This window comes from Microtus ochrogaster, linkage group LG4 (genome assembly GCF_000317375.1).
Source record: "Microtus ochrogaster isolate Prairie Vole_2 linkage group LG4, MicOch1.0, whole genome shotgun sequence".
In the NCBI taxonomy this organism is placed as follows: Eukaryota; Metazoa; Chordata; class Mammalia; order Rodentia; family Cricetidae; genus Microtus; species Microtus ochrogaster.
The window spans coordinates 24,057,562-24,079,752 of record NC_022030.1 but is presented as its reverse complement, the minus strand read 5'-3'; the positions used below and the strand labels follow the sequence as shown (position 1 = coordinate 24,079,752).

At 39.9% G+C, this 22,191-nt stretch overlaps 1 protein-coding gene across 1 annotated transcript in view; it reads right to left on the bottom strand.

Annotated features, from left to right (window-relative positions):
• Tmem232 (transmembrane protein 232) overlaps positions 1-22,191 on the bottom strand; it is a 263,281-nt gene that overhangs the window by 232,515 nt on the left and 8,575 nt on the right. The window contains exon 2 of the mRNA XM_005361332.3: positions 2,449-2,584. Within this exon, the coding sequence (XP_005361389.1) occupies positions 2,449-2,567 (119 nt within the window). The 5' untranslated portion in view covers positions 2,568-2,584. The remainder of the gene's footprint in view (positions 1-2,448; positions 2,585-22,191) is intronic.

The following is a 22,191-nucleotide window of genomic DNA, read 5'->3' as shown; positions in this document are numbered from 1 at the left end:
GATAGGTGGAGTAAACAGAACAGAATGCTGGGAGGAAGAGGAAGTGAGCTCAGACACCATGCAGCTCTCTCCAGGGCAGACACGATGCAGCCAGACATGCTGAATCTTCCTGGTAAGCACACATCGTGGTGCTACATAGATTATTAGAAATGGGTTAAGAGACTGAAACTAATGGGCCAGGCAGTGTTTAAAAGAATATAATTTGTGTGTTGTTATTTCGGGGTATAAGCTAGCCAAGTGGCCAGGAGCCAGGCTATGGGAAGAGGCCCGCACTTCCCACAATAAGCCATTAGCATAAATTGAGTAGGAGATCCTGCCAGTTGTCACCAGCATGATCTGTACTCAGATTATCGTTTTTGCTATGTAAGGCTACTTTCCAATTGTATCACCATCAAGGTAAATGTTAGACCATGGAGGGAAAGCATATACTTCATTACTCTAGCATGCTTTTGTGATCTTGACGATGTCAGTTTGGAAAGAGTGAAAAGGGAAAACTGGGACACAATGTGCTTGCTTCTACAGCTGAAAAGTTTAATGATTTTCTGAATGTGTTGGGGATATGGATTTGTAAGAAGCTGAGACTAGAAGAGAGTATCTAAGATCTAGAGAAAAGCTAAAGAACAGCCGTTTCAAATTGAATCCAATAGGTACAATTGGTACTGAGCACTTATTGAGACCTTAAGTTATCTGAAGTTAATTCTGGTCACCAATAAACTAGACATGCATGAGATGTATAAATAACAAGTTAGTGAGATACATATTAAGTTAGAAACATCAAGTTTCTTGTGAACCTCCTTTAAATATGACAAAATAATTTTTTTTCTTACAACTATTTCCAATATCTTCTGCTGTTATATGCACTTCATTTATTTGGCCATTCCTATATCAAGCACTGGGAAACTTGCACTTTTAAATGTAATCATATTCATACAAATGACTTTTTTTCTGCTGGCTAGGTTTCTAAGAGTAAAAAAATTACTAAGTCAGCATCACTCAGGCCTACTGTTTCTGTTTCCAATGTCTTTGATGGTTAAGATACACGGATCATTTTTACTTACTTATCTGATTTTATATATATATATATATATATATATATATATATACATATACTGACTATATCACTATGAGGTTTTGATAGATAATAACTTTTCCTGCCTTCCCTCATTTTTATACAGATTAGTATGATTTTAGAACACAACCAGAACCACAACAACTGAAAAAATTAAATAAACATAGGAAAAAGTCACTTCTTGTGATTGTAAAGTCTGAGCAACAGCTCTCTTTCCTAGACTGCGCTTGCATTCACTTCAGAAACATCCCAATAAACTTAAAATGGGAAAATTCTATTCTGTCTCAGTTTAAAAGCAAAAGACTAAAAGTAACTAAAATAGCCATTATTAAAAGTTTTTGCTCATGCATTTCACGAATCTGGTAGCAATTTAAATTATATGAAAATATAGAAAATGTTTAATTCAAATAAAATATGTAGGGGCTAGAGAGATGGCTCAGAGGTTAGGAGCATTGCCTGTTCTTCAGAAGGTCCTGAGTTCAATTCCCAGCAACCACATGGTGGCTCATAACCATCTGTAATGAGATCTGGTACAGACTACAGTATATATAATAAAGAAATAAATCTCAAATAAAATGTGTGTAATTCATAACTTTTTGCAATATATGCTAACTTAATACATGAAACTAATTGGAAAATACTAATCTTTCGCATTTTTATCTCCAGTTACAAAGCTGTGGGGTTTTTTATAATTTCACAATTTTTTAATTATTCTTTTCTCATCCATCACATCCTGACTGGAGTTTTCCCTCCCTCTTCTCCTCCCAGTCCCTTCCCCATACCTCCTCCCCAACATCCAGTCCTTCTCCACTTCCCTTCAGAGAAAGGCAGGCCTCCAGGGATATCGGCCAAACATGGCATTTTAAGATGCAATAATAATAATAAGTATCTCTCCATCTAATCTACATGGGAAGTAGAAAAAGACAAGAGCTCCTGAGTAAATTGGAAACATGGAGATCATGGGAAAGAGTAGAAAAGAAGTAGGGAGAAAGGAAGGGGAGCAGAGAAAAAATACAGCTCAATAAAAACAATAAAAAATTTAAAAAAAAAAAAACAGGTACCTCCCAATGTATTAAGGCTAGATGAGGCAGCCCAGTAGGAGGAAAAGAGTCTCAAAAGCAGGCAAAAGAGTCAGAGACAGCCCCTGCTCCCGCTGTTAGGAGTCTCACAAGAAGACCAAGCTTCATGTTCATAAATATCACTCCTGACACTGCCTGGAGCATCAGGAACCAGAGACTGATGACCTAGAGACCTGGGATAGAACCAAACAAGACCAGAAAAGGAAAAAAAAAGGCAAATTTCACAGTTTTTTAAACTTTCAAAATTATCTATAATGAATTAGAGCCCCAACATAAAATAGCATAAAATCTCAAACTTACCTTGGTTTGTGACCCTTCTTTCTGTTTGCACTTTCAGAATTAGACTTCAAGAGTTCTTCATGATAAGTGGAAGATATTACTCCAAACTTATTGATCACAGGTGACTTGTAAACAGGCATAGTTACAGATCAGAAACCTGGAGAAAAATTGCAAATTCTCAGTTAAAATACAATATAATACAAATTAACAAATCATGTGCAAAACTTATACAATGTATCAAGAAGGAAACCAGGCATACTGGGAGATGATTTAAACTGACTTGTAGGAATCAAATCTAACACGCCCAATGTTTTCTATTACGTCACTATGCAAGCTTATCCATTTACATGATTAGTGTCTATTATAATGGAAGTCTTCTTTGCAAAACCACTTCTGGAACAGCACAGCTGGCTAGGCAAGTGGGCTACCAGTGGGTTTGCATCACTGCTCTGTGATGGATTCTTCGTGTAAGCAGGGAGAGCGGCTCTGTCCTGGGTCTAAGAAGGGAGCAGCGTGGAATACATCAGTTGTTCACAACAGGGACTAGCATATAGCAGGCTTTTCGCTAAATGCTGGTGACTGTTCGTAAAACATCATGCTTACTGGGGTTTTTTGAGACAATGTGTTAGCATCTGTTTATATTTCCTGCTTTTTGATCATTGGGGTTATGCTTTCTCATCTATCCCTACTACCCATCTTTTGCTTCCTTTTGATAAATACCTGACCGTATTTTTATGAATGTATAAACAAATTGGGGACACTATTTATGTTTAGTGGAATATCTAATGCAAAAATGAGAGTAAAGAAATAGGTCAATCACATTTATACTGAACTATTTTTCATTTCTAAGATAACTTCTAAGACAAATTCAAAAGCTAGTCCTTCATATCATTTAATAGTTTGACAGAAAACAAAGTACATGAAAATAGAGTAACTGAAGGCATTCTTTCTAAAACCGTGGACAGTTATAAACAAGAGGATGTTCTTAGGTCTAACAAAAACAGAGTGGACAGTCTAATAAATGCTGCAAAGTCTCAGGACCAGACCGGAAGAGAGTCACAGAACGAGGGACTGTAGGAGAGAGGAGTTTAATTAAAACTGTGTCCTTCGGCTGAGAAGTGCAACCTGCTTGAGGCAGCTCTCAAAGAAGCCTGCAGACTCTGCTTCACTCGCCTCCGGCTCCCATCATCTGCTTGTGCTTCTGGTTAGCCAAGCCAAATTGGAGCAGAAGGCACGGCACAGGATGGAGACAAATGGGAAGCAGCGTTGGGGGTGATGAGACTGTATCTGGCACAAAATGACTGACAAACGTGAACTGTGGTCTTCCATTGCTATCGCTATATGGCAAGGCTTGCTTCTAACCATCCACACCCTTCAGAAGGCGGAAGCAAATTCCTAAGTCAGCAGACTTCCGGAACAACTTGGAGTGATGTCATCAAGAATGAGGTTCAATTTAGTGTAGAATACAAGCTACTCCAAGCAGAATTCATGCGTTTGGAGTATATTCTATTTAACAGCTACCAATATTAAAACTGGGCATTTCCGCCAGGCGGTGGTGGCGCACGCCTTTAATCCCAGCACTCGGGAGGCAGAGGCAGGCGGATCTCTGTGAGTTCGAGGCCAGCCTGGTCTACAAGAGATAGTTCCATGACAGGAACCAAAAAGCTACGGAGAAACCCTGTCTCGAAAAATCCAAAAAAAAAAAAAAAAAAAGAAAGAAAATGGGCATTTCCACCTTAAAAGACACCCTGTAAAAAAAATTCAAATTCATATCAACCTGAAAATGATTTTCACAGACAGCCCACACGCGGAAATAAGCAGCTGAGTTCATCTGATAAATCTAATAAATGCTGCAGAGTTGACAAGGTTTTGATGTGATATAAAATTATTGAGATGACACGTTCAAGTAACCTACGTAATGATTATCTCCCAAAGAAAACAGGAAACGCCCCCTCCCGCCCCGGAAGTTCACTAGTAAGCCCATTGGCTGAAATGCTCAAGCTAAAATATGATGTATTCAGGTTCATTAACACATGGACAGAAAAAGTTACAGGGAGAAAAGGTGTTTAAAGGGTGGGGTCTCTGGGACTGTATTTTAGGTTTATTGTCTCAGCTTCACACAGCGTTAATTGTGGTTTTAAGGTTGCAGGAAGCCAGTGCCTAGTTGGTTTACAACGTGGAAACGACTGCTCTAAGATCCTTACATCGTGTCAGATGCTCCCGGAAAAGAGCGGATGGTCGTACCCGAGTGGAGGAGAAACATCACATTTTTGTTGAAAATTTGTAAATGCAATTGACCTTTAGTAATTTTGGAAATTGGATCCATCAGGCACTGGTTTATAAACTAGGTAAGCAATGTCGGCCTCTTTTTTAAGTGTTTCTTACCAAATTCTCAGTACAGCTACAAATGTGAAGGCATCAGTAGAGGAATTACCAGTGTTTCCATTCCTGTGTTTTCAACAGGACACTGTTGCATTGCATGGTATTTTGAGATTAGTTTTTTTTTCTAAGCTTTTTCAACTAAAATACATTTGAATACTCTCAATGATTTTTAACTTACATAAAGTCTGTTTCTCATTTTGGCATAACCAGCAAAGCAAAATTTAAATATGATTTTAATAAATTTGTTCTAATTTACTCATGACAAATAGACCTCACAGGACTATTTTTGTCAAGAAAACACAAAGCATTTGGGACCATGGCAAAAGTCATATATCAAATATGTTAGCGTGTTTTCAAATCAGAACAATTTTTTTTTCCTTTTCAAACTTTGATTTTTAAGAGAATAAGGTCTTTTATACTGCAGGCTGGACTTTAAATTCATTATGTAGTTGAGGTTGACCTTGAACTTTAGATCAGTGTGTCACCAGCCTGACTTCTGGGGATGAATGAGCCCATGCTTTGTGCCCACTACGCTACCAACATCTGTCTTGTATCATATCGAATTGGATGTTTCTAAACTATCAAAACAAAAGTCTCTTCTTTTTGAATACATGCTGTGTAAAGAAGAAATAAATATACTCCTTAAATGCCACATACATTAAAAAAAAAGTTCAAAGTTGAACGAATTTTGAAAGGAAGCATTTAGTTTAAAAGTCAGCAGGGGCCTTGAATCGTCGTCATATCTCTTAAGGTGGCACTGTTACTTAGCCTCTTAAAATGCACTTGGTTTTGAAAGCAACCATGAAGGACTACACCAAAGCTGTTTCCATGTAAAAGGTTGATTCTGCAACAAACATAAACTCACAAAATGCCTTCCAATAGCACCATGCTCTGATGTGTTTAGCATTGGTTGGCAATATAGGAACACGGTCATAGAAGAAATAAATCCAGCAAATGTCTTCATTGCAGCTTGATAAATGCACAGTATTGCTTACACTGGCAATTGTTGCACTACTTTGTAATTTTAACAGAATAGCTAGTTAAAGGTAGAATTATTGGGGCCAGTGAGATTGCTCAGAAGGTAGAGGGACTTGCTGCAAAACCTGAAGACCTGAGTTGGATCCATGGTAGAAAGAGAGAATCAATTCTTGAAAGTTTTCCTCTGACTTCCACATGCATGCAACAGTGCACATGTGAGACACACACACACACGGCACCATTCTAGAAAGGGGCAGATAAGTGAGGCAGGTTAAAGTTTCATGCAACAGCCAACTTTCTTCAGAACACCAGACTATTTATGCTCTGAGGATTAAGGAGAGTCATATCTAAAATCTAAAACAATAACATCTATTCTCACTACTACCAACATCCAGATAGAAACCATGTTCTTTGAGGATACTAGACAGCATTCATCAACAAAAAGAATTTCCCCAAATGGAAGGAGGTATTCCTTTAATATAACCCTCTGTACAATAAAAAGAAAAGTCATGGGAATAAAGTGTACAATCACAAGGAGAAGCCACAAGTGGCAGACAAGTAGGCTGCATGGAGCAAAACCATGTTTTTCCATAGAAGCACATAAACAATTATAGTAGCCAGTTGTATGAATGATCTGAAGTAAAGTCCCAGCATTACCCCTGAGAGGAGCGTGAGAGCATAAGCCAGAACAACGCCTTGTTTCCGAAGAAACTCAAGTCACAGGGCCTCTATCCTGTCTTGTTTTCTTAGAGGTTTTCCTCACAGGCACTCAGAATTCTCCTTGTACAACTTTTGGACCATGTTCTAACAATAAATAAATAAATAAATAAAAAATCTATTAAAAAATCAGTGGTGGCACACGCCTTTAATCCCAGCACTCAGGAGGCAGAGGCAGATGGATCTCTGTGAGTTCGAGGTCAGCCTGGTCTACAAGAGCTAGTTCCAGGGCAGACTCCAAAGCTACAGAGAAACCATGTCTCGAAAAACCAATAATAATAACAATAATTGTGTGCAAGTAAAATTAGCAGTGAACTACCTAAAACTGAGAGAGAAAGCATTTCTTTCTAGAGAAACTGTTAAAAGTAAGACACCAGCAATGACAAACTGATCTAGGAATGAGAGTCTGTCAGAGATGGGAAATAATTCAGAAAAGCAAAGAACTGAACAAACATCTTTTAAAAATGAAGCCAGGTGACTTTAGTCCTACAGTTTGATTTCTGGCCTTGGCCAACCACGTGGCTGGCTTTGGATTGCATTCCTCACCAAATGCACCATCCAGGTGAGGCTGTGGCTCATCTCCCAGCTCTACTGAAGTATAATTGACGAACCTGTATATGTTTATGGAATAGATCGAGATGCTGGGAGTAAGTGCGGTGGAAAGATGACCATGTGAACAAAACTATGTGTCCCCTCACATACAGATTGCTTACTTGTGTGGTGAATACATTTAACAATTACCTGTAGCACAAATAATAAACCCAGAGACAGATATTGGGGTTCAAGCTGAATGATCAGAGAAGCAAAGCAGCCAACCACTAGAGAGCTCTTACCTCTACAAAATCTTCAGACTGAAAAGAGAGCAAGTTCCTGTCTCATCTCGAGCTTTATATTCCTCTCTAGTGCTGGGATTAAAGGTGTGCACCGCCACCACCCAGCTTCTGTGACTGACTAGTGTGACTCCTGTATGGCTGGCTAGTGTCACTAGCTTTGCACTCTGATCTTCAGGCAAGCTTTATTTGTTAGATCATAAACAAAACACCACCATAATTACCTTAGCACGTCTCATGTATGCATTGCTAACTATGCTCTCCATGCTGTACAATAAACCTGCGGATCTCTCCTCCAATGGAAATGCATGCCTTTGGTTAAGGGTTCCATGTCTACCCTCGACCACAGCCTCAGTGAGCGCCATTCTTCTCTCTGCATTTTGAGCTTGATGTTTTGAGTCTACCCACAAATAAGACCATGCAGTATTTATCTTTTTGTGTCTGGCTTATTTCACTTAACATCTTTCAGGTCCACCCATTTTGTCACAAATAAGCGTTTTGTTTTTTTCTTTTCTCAGGCTGCTTTATTATTCACACATATATGCTATATTTTCTTTCTCTGCTGATTCATCAACAGACGTTTGTGCTGACTGCATATCCCGACTCTTGGGCTGCAATGAACACCCTTTGACACCGTTTCCATCTCCTTTGATTGCATCAGCAAAGGGTAGTCGTCTGCCTTTATTCCTTCCTTAGCAACCTCTTATTGTTTCTGTACTTGCTATCTAAATTTCTAACTTTTGAAACACTGAACAAGGAACATACCCAAGTTCACCTTCATTTATGATATACAGAATGGATATTGTCATGCACCTCTGATTTGTGGCAATTTGGCTGTATGGTGATAGCAAACTAAAACAGAAATATATTGCCTATCAAAATAATATCTAAGCATAGAGGTTTATAAATACAGAATTAATGTATTTCTTAGATACTAATTTTAGTTTTTGTATAATTTAATAAGAGAACTTATAGGAACTCACTACTATTGAAACATTGAAAATGTGGCATTAGTGTTAGATAAAAGTTAAAGTTAATATTTGAAAATGATTTTAAAAATTTAAATTTCTGTTATGCCTGTCATGATTCCTATTTGAAATTCATTTTTACAATAATTGTTATTAAAACAAATATGCAAATAACATTATACTAATTTAGTTATGCAAAGAATAGTAAGAAATTAAGAAACTTTTTTTTTTGAGACAGGGTCTCTCTGTGAATCTCTGTCTGTCCTGGAACTCACTCTGTAGAAAATGCTGACCTCAAACTCACAGAGATCCACCTGCCTCTGCCTCTCTGAGTGCCGGGATTAAAAGCGTACACCAAGACCACCCAGTGAAATTAACAATTTTTAAGATATGTAATAAAATATAAGAGCATTATGTCTATTACTTATCAGAAGCATTTATCATAAGCTATTGTGGGTCATGATGTAATTACAGCCTATAGCAACTGAAAATTCAGATGTCAACCCACCAGAGAAATTTTTCTCAGATGGAGAAAGCCTGTCTAGCAAGGCTTGCAGGACCACTGACTCTAAAAACTGGTTGTCTGTGTCTGTAATTTTCCCATGAGTCTCTTCATTTTTTCCCTAAGAATAGTTTTAAGTGTTTCCACACTCTTTGTGTGTTTATCTTGTTAAAATATCCCGTCTACTGGGCACACGTATATCTGTGGATAGTTAAGAAGAGGACTTCTCTCTACACTGTGTTCTCCACATTATGGTGAGAAACTTAGAAGCCTGTTCTCTATCATTAGCCTTACTGACAGAGCAAGTTGGCCAGACATGATGTGTCCTTCTGAACAGATCACAAACAGAACTTTCACAGATTTTACTTGTGAAATGGCAGGTGTCTGACCTGGTAGGATCTAAGCCCTTCAAAGGATTAAGGGCAAATTAGCACAATATTGCAGGTATCTGGCCTTGTTATATCATATTCCTTCAAGAGATCAATAGCACCTAAGGGCTAAGCTTCCCTCACTGGCACCTCCCTGCTCTGACTTAAAATAGCGATTAACACTTTGTACCAGCTTTTGATGCAGTATTTTTGATTCAGTAGACCAACTGTTTGTGTTTAGGGCCTGAGATTCAGGTGATAAGAAAGGCTGCTGACTAACCATGTCAGATATTAATAATCACACTTAAGACATATAAAACAGTACATGTAGTCTTTATCTCTTCCTTAGATTTCCCATTGGTTTAGTTTCTTTCCTTTGTAACCTTTGTACCTGTCCCTTTAAGAGACAAGCTAACTTTTACGACCCTCAGCTGCTGTCAGTCTCCAATTAAGCTAACCAAGTCTTTGCCTTGCAGGGTTTTTTTAACTAATGAGTTGGGAAATTGTAATGGAAGAGAATTAAGTTGAAGAAGAGGAAAGAATGTAGAAGGATAAAGACTGTAGGAAAGTGAAGAAGGAGGAGAAGAAGAGAAAAAAGAGAATGTGAAATAATTGGAACAAGAGAATTGGAAGAGAGATTTGTAACAGAGAATTGGGAATCGGCATTAGCATTAAAACAGAATCGGAGCTAAGGAATTGTAGACAATTGGGACAATAAAATTATAATTCAAACAGAACAATCAAAGAGCATGACTCAAACAGCACATGTGTGAGTTCATTCCATAAAGAAAGTTTCTAGGTTCCCTTCACTACACTGTGACCTCCGACCTGAACTCTGGGAGGTAGTTTTGTGAGCTGGACTCACAAGCTGTCAATAATTACTTGTTGTTCTGTGTTAGTTACTCTTCTCGCTGCTGTGACAACATGCCTTACAAAGTTACATAAAGAAAACAGATTTCTTTTGGCTCACAGTTTGAGGGTACACAGCATCGTGTGGCTAGCAGGGCAGCAGAAGTGTGAGGCAGCTATACTGCATTGACATCTGGGGGAAAAGGAGAGATGAACACTGCAGCTCCACTCCCCTTTGCCTTTTGTTACTGTCCGGTACTTCAGTCCATAAAATGGTGCTGCCTACATTTATGATAGATCTTCCCACTTCAATTACCCTCCCTAGAAAATCCACACAGACATGCCCAGGGTCTAGTAATCATGGTGCTTCTAAATCTCATTGGCAATCACAATTAAACCGTGAAAGTACTTTGTCACATTAAGAAGGTGGATGTTTAAATTCACAATGTTTGTGCTGTGTGTACATATGGGGTTCTTGTTTAATAATGATTTTATATTTTGAGAGCAGCTTTAAGCTCACAAAAAATGAGAAGAAACTATAGAATCTGATATGCAGCCTTCTTCCATACTTGTACAGCCCACCCCATTCTGCATATCCCTGTAAGGTGAGCATATTAGTTACAGCTGCTGAATCTGCATTGAGGCATCATTCAATCTACTGATTACACTCAAGTCACTCATGTACATTTCACAGGTCTGGACTAATTTATGATGATGGCCATCTGTCCTAGTACCACACGTAAGTGTTTCCACTCTGTTGAAAGTCCTCCTTGCCCAGCCTGTTCGTTCATTCATCTCTCTCACTCTTTCACCTCTACAACTAAGATGAGATTTCACTTTGTACAACTGGAATTGTACAGAAATTGTTGTCCATAGTTCCCACAGTTTTTACATTGTCAGTGTCTGGCGGTTCTGATAAGTGTTAGTATACTCATGGTTTTAATTTGTATTTCCATGATTGCATGTCACTGAGTTGTCTTCATGCTTTATCTGTTGGATATTGGGTATCTATTGCATATACGTATCCTCTTAAGTGAGGTGTCTGTGAAGGGTTTTGCCCCATTTCATAACTAGTTGTGCATTCTCTTAATATTTTTAATCAAAAGACTTCTTTTTTTATATTTATTTATTTATTATGTATACAATATTCTGTCTGTGCGTATGCCTGCAGGCCAGAAGAGGGCACCAGACTTCATTACAGATGGCTGTGAGCCACCATGTGGTTGCTGGGAATTGAACTCAGGACTTTTGGAAGAGCAGGCAATGCTCTTAACCTCTGAGCCATCTCTCCAGCCCCAAAAGACTTCTTTGTATGTGTCTCATAGCATTCCTTATTGAATGTAACTTTTGGAAATATTTTCTTCTAGTCCATGCTTGTCTCCTCATGAAGAGTAGGATCTAAAAGACATTGCCATACTCAGGGTTGTATATGTTTTCTTCTGCATATAAACTAAGTGATGAAACGTATGTCCCCAATCACTTTTTTTAAATACATTATTTAAACAATAATTTAAACAAGCACATTAATACTAAAATGAACACACTGGCATTATCCTGGTTTCCATATGCAGAGTCCTTCAAAATCAACTCAGCTGATCTGCTTTTCCTCAAAGGTTGGAGGGTAAAGGACTAACCTAGAAAGAGGGGTAGGGAGAAAAGAGGTAAGGAAAGCAGGAAGAAGGAATGGGGGTGGAGAGCAAAGGTAGCTTCAAACTATGCAAATTCTGGCCTCACCTCCTAGCTCCTGCAGGAAAGTGGCAGAAACCAGGAAGGGTGTGCAACAGCTTATCAGGGTAAAGGATGACAGAATGCTGTCCCTCATTGACTGAAAAAGGCTTCTCATCTGGCAGTTTTTCAAGCATGGGAAATTAAAGATTGGATTCAGTGATTCCTATAAGGACTGGAGACCTGGAAGGAGTGTAAAGGACCCACATCTTACATCTCTGTCTCCTGTGCTGTCCTCAGTAAGAGGATCGGGAAAGCAGTCAGATGTCAAGGAGCCTGGGAACCTGGCTTCTGTACCCTTCTTTCCAACTGTCATTGAAGTTTCATTTTACTTATAAAATGGATGATAATATCTAATAAGAGTTATATGTAGATTCAATAAGGTGAAATACTTGGAATGTATTACACATGTATGTATGTTTGTATGTATGCATGTATGTGTATATGTTATGTATATATGCATATGTGTGTATGTATGAATATTTGTATGTGTGTATATATGTATGTATGTATGAAAGGTACAACAGACAACAAGAAAAGGTGAGCGGAAATCATCCACAAAAGTGTAGACAACATTTTGAACAACATGGTACACTTGAAATGGGACTACATAGAATACATTTAACCATTAGAGGGTGTACATTCTCTCCAAGTACAGTTTCTAAAACGTTGACCACATTTTATTTCACAGGCTTTAACAACTGCAGAGTAGGGAATGTACAGAGTAATTAGATTCCTTGACATCAAAATATAGCCAAATTAGAAATAGTCCAAAAAAATAAATTAGTCCTCCATGTGGAAATAAAAATTATAAATCATATGTAGATCAAAAATTAAATACTAGCAAGACTTCTAGAATACTTAGAACTAAATAGCAAAATGCATGGCAAATAGCACTCCAGGAGAAGTATCAGAAAAGTCAGATAAGATTATGGAGTATGGTTAAGGGGAAAGGGCTGGAGAGATTGTCGGACTAGTTTGTCTGTACTTGGAGGGAGGCATGTGGAATGAGAAAATGCAGGTAGCAGAGACACCAAAGAAACAGACATGGGATATATTCGGGAAGACTGCCAGTGAATACTGCAGCCTCGAGTTTATTTTTCATAGTCCTTTTATACTCCAAGCCAAAGGGGAGGGCGAAAAGACTTTTCATCATGATACAAGGAGCAAACAAGAGTTCCAAACATTGAGGAGCAAAACATTCAGTAGCTACACCTTAGGTCAAAACATCTTGTTGTTTGACCTTGAAGGGGCAACAATAGGCTCGAACTCTCTGACCTTATGTCAAGATGGAGCAGCGCCTCTGTTATGGGCTGCCATAAGAGATTGCTCAGAGGTTAAGAGCACTGCCTGCTCTTCCAGAGTTCCTGAGTTCAACTCCCAGCAACCACATGGTGGCTCACAACCATCCATAGTGGAATCTGATGCCCTCTTCTGACATAAAATCATACATGCAGATAGAGAACTCACATACATAAAACAAATAAATCTTTTTTAAAAAATAAAGGATGAAAAATAGCAAAATGTTGCCCATAAAAGTAGAGATTTAGAGAATTTTAAACAACAAACATAAATGATACATTAAAAAAATTGGGAGAGAATTTTTTAAAAGCTAAGACACTCAAAATAATAATCTTTAGGAAAATTAATACTTAAACTATAGTTGGAATTCTTTTTCTAACTACAACAGCTAACTGTAAAGACAGCGCCACCTAGCTGTAAAGACAGTGCCACCTAACACATGTTGCGAGGTGTGGAACAAGGGAACTTTCCTACAGCTTGCGGATGAGGGTGGAAATAAGCTTTAAATTCTTAGGAAACTGACTTGTGTGACATGACACCATGATCCAGAAAGCTCATCTCAAAAGAAATGAAAACCTTGTCACAAAAGCATTGAACAACAGCGTGTGTAGCAGGGCGATTCGTCACAGGTCATCAGGCGAATGAAGAAAGAACTGGTCTAGATAACGGAGTTGTCCTCACTGGTAATAAACTCCTGCTGCATGAGCAGCGAAGCGTGGATCTCACAAGCACTGCGCTGACAGACGCCCAACGTGACTCCTTTCTAGCGAGGTGACAAAAAACACCCTGCAAAAGCTTCTAGGCGAAGGGCTCACAATTCCAGGTTACTGCCCATCGCTGTTGTGAGACACAAAACCCCTCTGTGAAAACAGATTCAGGAAACTGGTAAACACCAGAAGTTTTGGTTTGACCATTCTGGAGAAGTGGGCATCAGCCGAGACGAAAGGCAAAACTGGTAGATATGGCCATTTGGTGTAAAATGGTTGGTGGTGGCAGCACTCACCTAGCACAGCCCCTTCCCAAATGTCCCACCCTCCTGGGGCTCCAGGCCCCTCCCTTTTCTGAGATGAAGGTGCAGCCTGACAAATGGTGTGGCCATGACCCAGTAATGCGGAGTGCCTCTTCAGCACTGTGCTGCTGCATTAGTAGCCACCATCTTCTCCCCTGGAGCAGGGGAGACCTAATATAGTAGGAACCAAAGATCCAACAGGGGCTTGAAGTGTGCACTGTAGACATAAAGGAAGTACAAAACAATATGTGCTGGACACACAAGTCCGCCAACTGTGCTTTATAACTAACACACGCATTTAATTTTATACAATAAGCAATTTTCCAGGCATAGTAAGTATAAACACAATTAATATGAAATAGCAATATTCGCATTATTGAAATAAATGTTTTAAATAAAGATGATTTAAGAAGACTTGGATGATATGGATAAAAAAATGATTAAAATTTAAACAGCAACTTCTTACATTTATGCCCTATCAATCACTTATTAACTCATTCACACAAATGCATATGAACTGATAGCAAGATGATAAAACCTTGCGCTGACATACTTACTTAATATCTTAAATTGCTTCTCCTCACCATAGGAAGCCGTTTAGCTTTATGCAAGCTGCTCATGAGATAAATGGCTTGCAAATGAACTGCAGGAATGAATGTAATTGTCCATGAACTCTTATATAGGGCATATGTTGTGTGACAGTATATTTTATTTATTTTCAATGATCAGTATACAATATTAAATAAAGAAAGATGCATATGTAAACCAGAAATAAACATTACCTTTAATAACAGTATATTCAGCACTACCAAGAAGCGTCCGTGTTGTTCACTTTAAGAAGTTGTCGTTAGGAAAGTCCATTTGGTGGACAAAGTAAAATTGCTAATGATGTTTGAGATTCCTACATTTGAGAGAAGCAAAGATGATTAAAATATGGCACCTTCCCCTAATAAATTATAACCTAGTGCAAAGGACAGGCCTGTACGGCAATGTGGCCACACTTGACAATGCTGACTCCATGATCATACTGTAGGCAGTGCTAAGGGGAAAAACTGACCAAGAAAATAAAAAAAAAGTCACCACTACATGTTGCAAATGTACACGAACAACTAGAGAGTTGCCTATTTTGAATTCTTCCTTATGCCTTTCTCTTAGATTATTTATCTGGTTTTGGTACTGAATTCTATAAACGTAAATATTATTTTATAAACAAAATATCTTGAATGTGGAATAAAACTGATAACTCTGTCTGCAGCTACCTGGTATTCATGGAGGCCTTTTTAGCAATTCTCACTTTTGTCATTTGGCCAAGCCTAAAAGGGTCTTAAAGGCATTCCTTAAAAAGCAGAGGAGCCACTGGAGAAAAGAGATTGATCAAAGAAATGACGATGAAAGAGGCCCTAAACTGAAGACACACAAAGTTTGGGTTTGAAAAGATCAAGCATAAAAGGCAAACTACAAAGAATGAGTGCAAATGACCAATGAACAATTGAAATAATACAACTGTCCAAATAGAGAAATGGCTGGATTGTGGTTCTCTATGAAGCCATGACTATTAGGACACTGGCTATAGAAATGTAAGAAGCTGCATGTGGTAAAATATCTGAATGTCTTTGTGAAAAAGAAAAGTCTGACTGACAAGGCCATGGGTGAGTCCATAGGCCCTGTTTCTGAGCTCCAGAAAGTAGCATAACTAAAGGAAGGAAACCCTCAAGTGTTAAGGACATTGAACACTAGTTGCCTCGTCTAGAGCCACAATGGTGCAGGATCAATGTGATGGTGATAGAAAAGGCTTCCATGTGTACAAAGGATCTAATGGTTTATCTGTAGATCAACAACAAAAAGTACAAATAACCATAGAAGCCCTTCCTTACTAGCAATGACCTCTGCATAGTGACGTGAGATCCTGTAGACAACCTGGGAGAGAAGAAAACTGTCAAGTTTGTTCTTGACAGACAAGCTCTCTAGAGACATCCTGTAAAAAGCAGCATTATTAATTCGCTTCCTCACCATGAGTGCTTGCTAATCTTTCTTGTCCGTTTGGCTAGGTTAGAGCCACTTGGTAGGCACTTATGGGAGTATCTGTGAAGTCATTTCCATTGTAGCCCCGCCCTGCAGGGGAGTGAAACCAGACCTTCGGCAAGAGGGGGGATGGGCGGGTACAACACCTCTCTCTGCTCCCTGACTATGACCGCCAAGCCATAGCCACATGTACCCTGCTGCCATGCCTTCCCTGCCACGATGAGCTGACTGAGGCCTCTCCAATTGTGAGCCAAAAGAAGCACTTCCTTCTTTAAAGGCACTTCCGTCATGCATTTTGTCACAGCGATGAGGTTAGTAACAAACACATATCAATATGCAAATTCAGTGTAACATCTGCAGCAATGACATTTATGTTAAATAAATAAAAGCATAAATGTCCCCTTGTTGTAATAGGAGCGGCGGGGCTGCGTCCCCAGCACCCCTCTGCCCGCACGGCTAGCTTTACCCGAAATAATTACTCAGAAACTGTATTCTTTTAAGTACTGCTTGGCCCTTTAGCTCTAGCCCTTACTGGCTAATTCTGATATCCTGATCAACCCATCTCTAATAATCTGTGAGCACCGGTCTTACCTGGAAGATTCTAGCCTACGTCCATCCTGGGTCGGAGCTTCATCGCATGTGTCTGCCCGGGAGTGGGGCATGGCGTCTCTCTCTGAGGCATCTTACCTCACTTCCTCTTCCTCCCAGCATTCTGTTCTGTTTACTCCTTCCACCTATGTTTTAACCTATCAGGGCAAGCAGCTTCTTTATTTAATTAACCAATGACCTTCCTCCATCATCCCCTGACTTGTAAATTAGCAGCAGTTAAGACAGGCTCGAGAATCCAAGAACAGGGCCAGTGAGACAGCTCTGTCAGTAAAGTGTTTGCTTGTAGAAGCACAAGGAGGCTGATTTGATGACCCACTTCCCACCCTCAAATTCATGTCAAAAAGTTGAGCATATTGTTTATGCTTGTTGTTTCAGTGCTGGGTAGGTGGAGACAGGTGAATCTTCAGGGCTCATTGACCAGCCGCACAGCCTTCTGGGCTAGAGAGCTCTGGGCTAGTGGTAAACCCCTTCTCAAGAGCCCAGTTCCGGTGGAAATATTTACAAAACACTACTGCACCTGAGGCTTGAGGAACACTGGAGCAGAGAAGGCAGGAAGAATGTAAGAGCTGGACAGTCGGGAAGCCTGTTGTAAGATTGTGTCTCTTAGTGACATCAGAAGCTATATACGAACAGTCTCACATACATGACTGCCCGGGCGTTAGCTGAAAAGGCCAATAGACATGCAAAGTGCATGGGGGAAACTCAGAAAGAATCAACACCACACAGAGAACTACAGGCAACTAAGGAAGGCTGAAAGTCGGAGAAACAGTCTTCTCCAGGGAAGAGCACAGCAAATGGTTAGCCAGTACCAAATGATTAACTCAGAAAACACATGCAGATAACATTATACAGACACAGCAGGTTATACTTAGAATATACATGTATTTAGAATATATATATGTATATGCATATAACATGTATGTGTGTATGTATGCATGTAACAAAATATAATGAAAAAAGAGGATATGAATTTGAAAGAAGGCAGGAAGGGGTATATGAGAGATTTGGAGGAGGGAAAATGATATAGTCATATTATATAACTTCAAAAGTAAAATATAAATAAATCAAGACAAGTAAAAAGATACAGAACCTGAGGAACAGCCCTTGAGGTTGACCTCTGCCCTGCATGTGCACACTCAAACATACATACATACATACAACATACATACATACATACACTCATGCACAGACAAGTAAAAATAGCTTCAGGAGGTCCCTGAAACAGAACAGATTTACTCGGCTCCTCCTTCCACAAGAGTAAGAGTAAAGACAAGACAAGCTGAAGCAGCAGCAGAAACTGGTCCACCTGCCCGGAAGAAGTTTAGACTTCCAAGGCACCCGGAAAGGACACTGTCACCTGTTGAGCTGCCTTCAGGCCGCACAGTGTGCTCAGGTTCCCAGCTTTGTGAGCTGTCACTCATTCTGGAGTGGGCTTTGGAGTGGGCTTTGGTGATACAACTGTGTGTCATTTCTGCTTCTGTAAGTGACCCCAATAAAACTCATTGGTTCATCAAACTGGACTTTAGTGACATCAGTACTTAGGTCTGTCATGGGCTTCCTATGAGGTAAGTAAATGTGTGTTGCATCTCCCCATGAAAAACCTCATTACACAAGTGTATCCTCGTGGACATACACACACATAGAGACAGACAGAAAGACACACACACACACACACGAGTCCAAGAAGTAATAAATGGTTCTGTCTTGATCAATTTACTCAGTTGCTAGCAGGTAGATCCATTTTGATTAGTTAATATTCATCATTTCTCATCCCAGTATTTTGTCTCCGGTATTATTTTCTAATGAATAACAGGTGTATTTTGTCCTGTTGTATACATTAAATCTCTTTATCCAAGCCAAAGTGTATTGGCCAGAAATCCAGCTAACCAGAACTTCTGCAGGTGTCAAAGCAGTCCCCCTCTGACCATAGTGCTATTGCTCAGCTTACTTTGTTTCTTTTGAGTGAGGAAGAATGGAACAAAGATGGAAGAAAGAGAAACAATGATGACGTGATGGAGAATGTCCTTCTGCATGTTGTGACTCTGCATATCTCTTATCAGTTGATGCATAAAACTGTTTCTGCCCATGGCCAGGCAGAATATACCTAGTCAGAAAACCAAAGCAAAGACAGGGAGAGAGAAGGCAGAGCCAGGGAGATGCCATGTAACCACCCAAGAAGAGAAATGCCAACAGGAGCCTAAGGAGAAAGATGCCAGAACAGAGGTAACGCCAGATCAGTAGAAATGGGTGACTTTATAAGAGAAAGAGCTATCCAGTAAGAAGCCTAAGCCACTGATCAAACAATTGCAACTGATAATAAGCCTCAGAGTGGTTATTCATAAGCAACTGTGGGAACCCAGTGGGCAGAGAGAAACCAGTCCAGTAGATGGAGAAAAATCTCCTTCTGCAATGATGATCATGTACATGAGCACATAGACAAAAATTTACAATGTGTAGAAAAGCAAAAAAACACAAACCTTAAAGTCCAGGTTTTCAATGAGCAAGAAAGCCATCGACTGAGCTAAAAAAAATATGCCTAGAGCTGGTGGTGGTGAAGCACACCTTTAATCCCAGCACTCGGGAGGCAGAAGCAGGCGGATCTCTGTGAGTTCGAGGCCAGCCTGGTCTACAAGAGCTAGCTCTAGGACAGGCTCCAAAGCTACAGAGAAACCCTGTCTCAAAAAAAAATGCATAGACATGGATGATGGAGCATGAAACAGAAGGAAGTCATCCCAAAGACTGCTGTCAGACACTGCTCCATCACACAGTGATTCCATTACTATCCCGTGATAAGCTGCTCAATTTCTAACCTAAAAAAAAGGATGGAAAACTGATATATCCTCTTAGGCAGCTCCCGGAAGCAACCGAGGGCATGATTAAAAACTCTTGTGCTTACTTGATCTCAGATCTCCAGAAATCAAAGAGGCAATTTACCTATGTTAAAGATTCTACAAGGCCAAATGACCAAAGTCCCCAGTTATGGAGTGAGTGGTTATAGACCAGGACCCAGTACCCAGGCTATTTTTAGTCTCTCTGAAAGCATTTGCTGCCCACCCTATGTCTGACCTAACAAGCTTGTGACTATCAAAGCCATGAAAATATATTCTTAGCAAACCACCAGCTTTCACTCATCCGCAGACCAAGAATGTAACCAGGAAGCATCTCAACAATGGAACGGGGCTTCCCCCACTCTGCTAAAACTGTACCTGGGATTCTCCAGCAAAGTGTTCGATAAATACTTTGTTCTGTAACTAATAAGATTGCATGTAACCACTTCTCAAATAGAACATGATATTCTGGGTAACCTGAATCCCTGCTCCTAGGCCATGGTCACCCAGATTTGGATTAAGAAGAAACCATCTTTTATTCTGTTAGAGGCAAGAGCTGTTTGGGTGTTACCGTTTGTATACAAGGGGCTTTATCTGTGTTTGATCTGTGGCTGTTTAAAGCTTTACAGACTGTCTTTCCTAGAGCTAAGAAGCACCTGAATATTTCAGTCTGTAGTGATCTCATTATTTCATTTCCCCGGTCATTTCTATTTAAATCACCTGGAATAACATAATTGTATATTATCACGCTTGGTGCAAATCTGCATATATTTTCCTGCAAACGTATTTAGGCATTTGATTTTAGAGAGCTGTCCCACACAGACTCCATAAGGGATATTCTGTAATTACTTTTGAAGATTTAGGGATTTTAAATACCTAAGCCCCAAATTTTTAAATAAACAGCTAAGAACTGTGTCTCCATTTGCATTTTGTTTTAACATGGCCTCTTTCTTCAAGCATGGCACGCCCATCTTCCCTTGTCACACTAGAGCATAAACAGCCCTGACACAGAAGCCATGAAATAAGTACAATGATACAGAGATGGGTGATTGGCAATTCCTAGTGGAAAGAAAGGAAGAGGAGGATCACAGCCATTATCTCCTCCTGACCCCAGCAACTGCAGAGGATCTTGGGAGAGCCTATCGTACAGGAAGTATACAGTGACGGGAAAGTGGATCTCTTCTGACGCAGCTCTCCTGATGTTGCTCCCACGATGGAGTGGGACTTCGCAGATGCAGCTACTTGGTGTCAACCACGTCCCTGTTAGCCTGCCTTGCCCATGCGCACTCCCGTAAGTTACCTCAATAAAATCACTGCTTCACAAGTTTGGGCTCGGGTGGAACTGTCTCTGATTGGCACCCTCAACTGCAGTGAATCAACACTGTTCACATTTCCCCAGGAAATGTTATACAACATAGTTTCATAAAGATTTTGAAACAAAACGCGTTTGGAGAAGAAACACACAGGCTGTGATCCAGCTAGCTAATCCAGCAACGGCGGGCTGTGAATGGAAAGCCCAAGGGGCCAGCAGTTGCTTCGTCTATGAGGCTGGATGTCACAGTGTCTTCAGTATGTGCTGGAGTCCTGCAGAAGCAAGCTCTGATGCCAATGAAGGAACGGGCTTGCTAGCACGGAATAGAGCAAGCAGGCAAGGAGCAAAAGCTTCCTTGTCCTTAATATTGGCTCCCAGCAGGAGGTGTGGCCCAGATTAGATCTGGATGAAAGTTTTGGATTAAGGCATGTTTTCCTACTTCAAATTAAGCAGAAATCGCTCACAGGTGTGCCCTCTACTTTGGGGTTTTAGTTCATTCCAGATGTAGTCAAGTTGACAACCAAGAGCAGCCATCACACTGAGTCCTTCTTGTTCTGCTTTGCAGCTCCTTTGAGCGTGTTTGTTCTGATGTGTCTCCGTGGGAACTCCATGGCATCTATCCAGCAGAACTCACGGATACTTTGAAGCAAATTTGGGACGCTTTAATCCCTGGATTTTGGGGATTTTGTTTTATTTTCATTTTTTTCCTGCTTTTTTTCTCTTCTCCTTAGTGTTCTCATTAGATAAGTGTAAATGCGCTGAACGGGGCCCACTTTTTAATTCCGGGCATATTCATTTTTCTCCAGTTTTCCTCTTGTTCTTTGGACTGCATCCTTACACACGCACTGACTGCGAGTCCACCAGTTCTCACAGTCTCGAGTTACTGCTAACTTGTCTAATAAAGTTTTCTTTTGGTTTGGTTTTTAGACTTTCAAGTCCATTTTTTTTCATTTATTTCATATGTTGTGTGTGTGTGTGTGTGTGTGTGTGTGTGTGTAATTTTCTGGCTTTACTGGTATTCTACATTTTACTAAATACTTGCTTGAGTTCTTCCATGATTTCTTTCGATATGGTTTCCATTAGGTCTCTGAAAAATACCTAATGGGCTCGTCACAGGATTAGGCTGCTAACTCTGACATCTTTAAGGAAACCGTAACACTTTTCCCTCCTCTAGATAAGTTGTATTTCCCTGATTCCTTGTGTGGTTTAAAATGTATATATTGAAAACTGACCATTTGGGGCAATACATTCTAGCAATTATAGGCACAGATTCTCAGATTCTTCTAGAGGTCTTTGCCTGGGTCTGTGTGCGTGTGCCTGGAAGTGTGTGTGTGTGTGTGTGTGTGTGTGTGTGTGTGTGTGT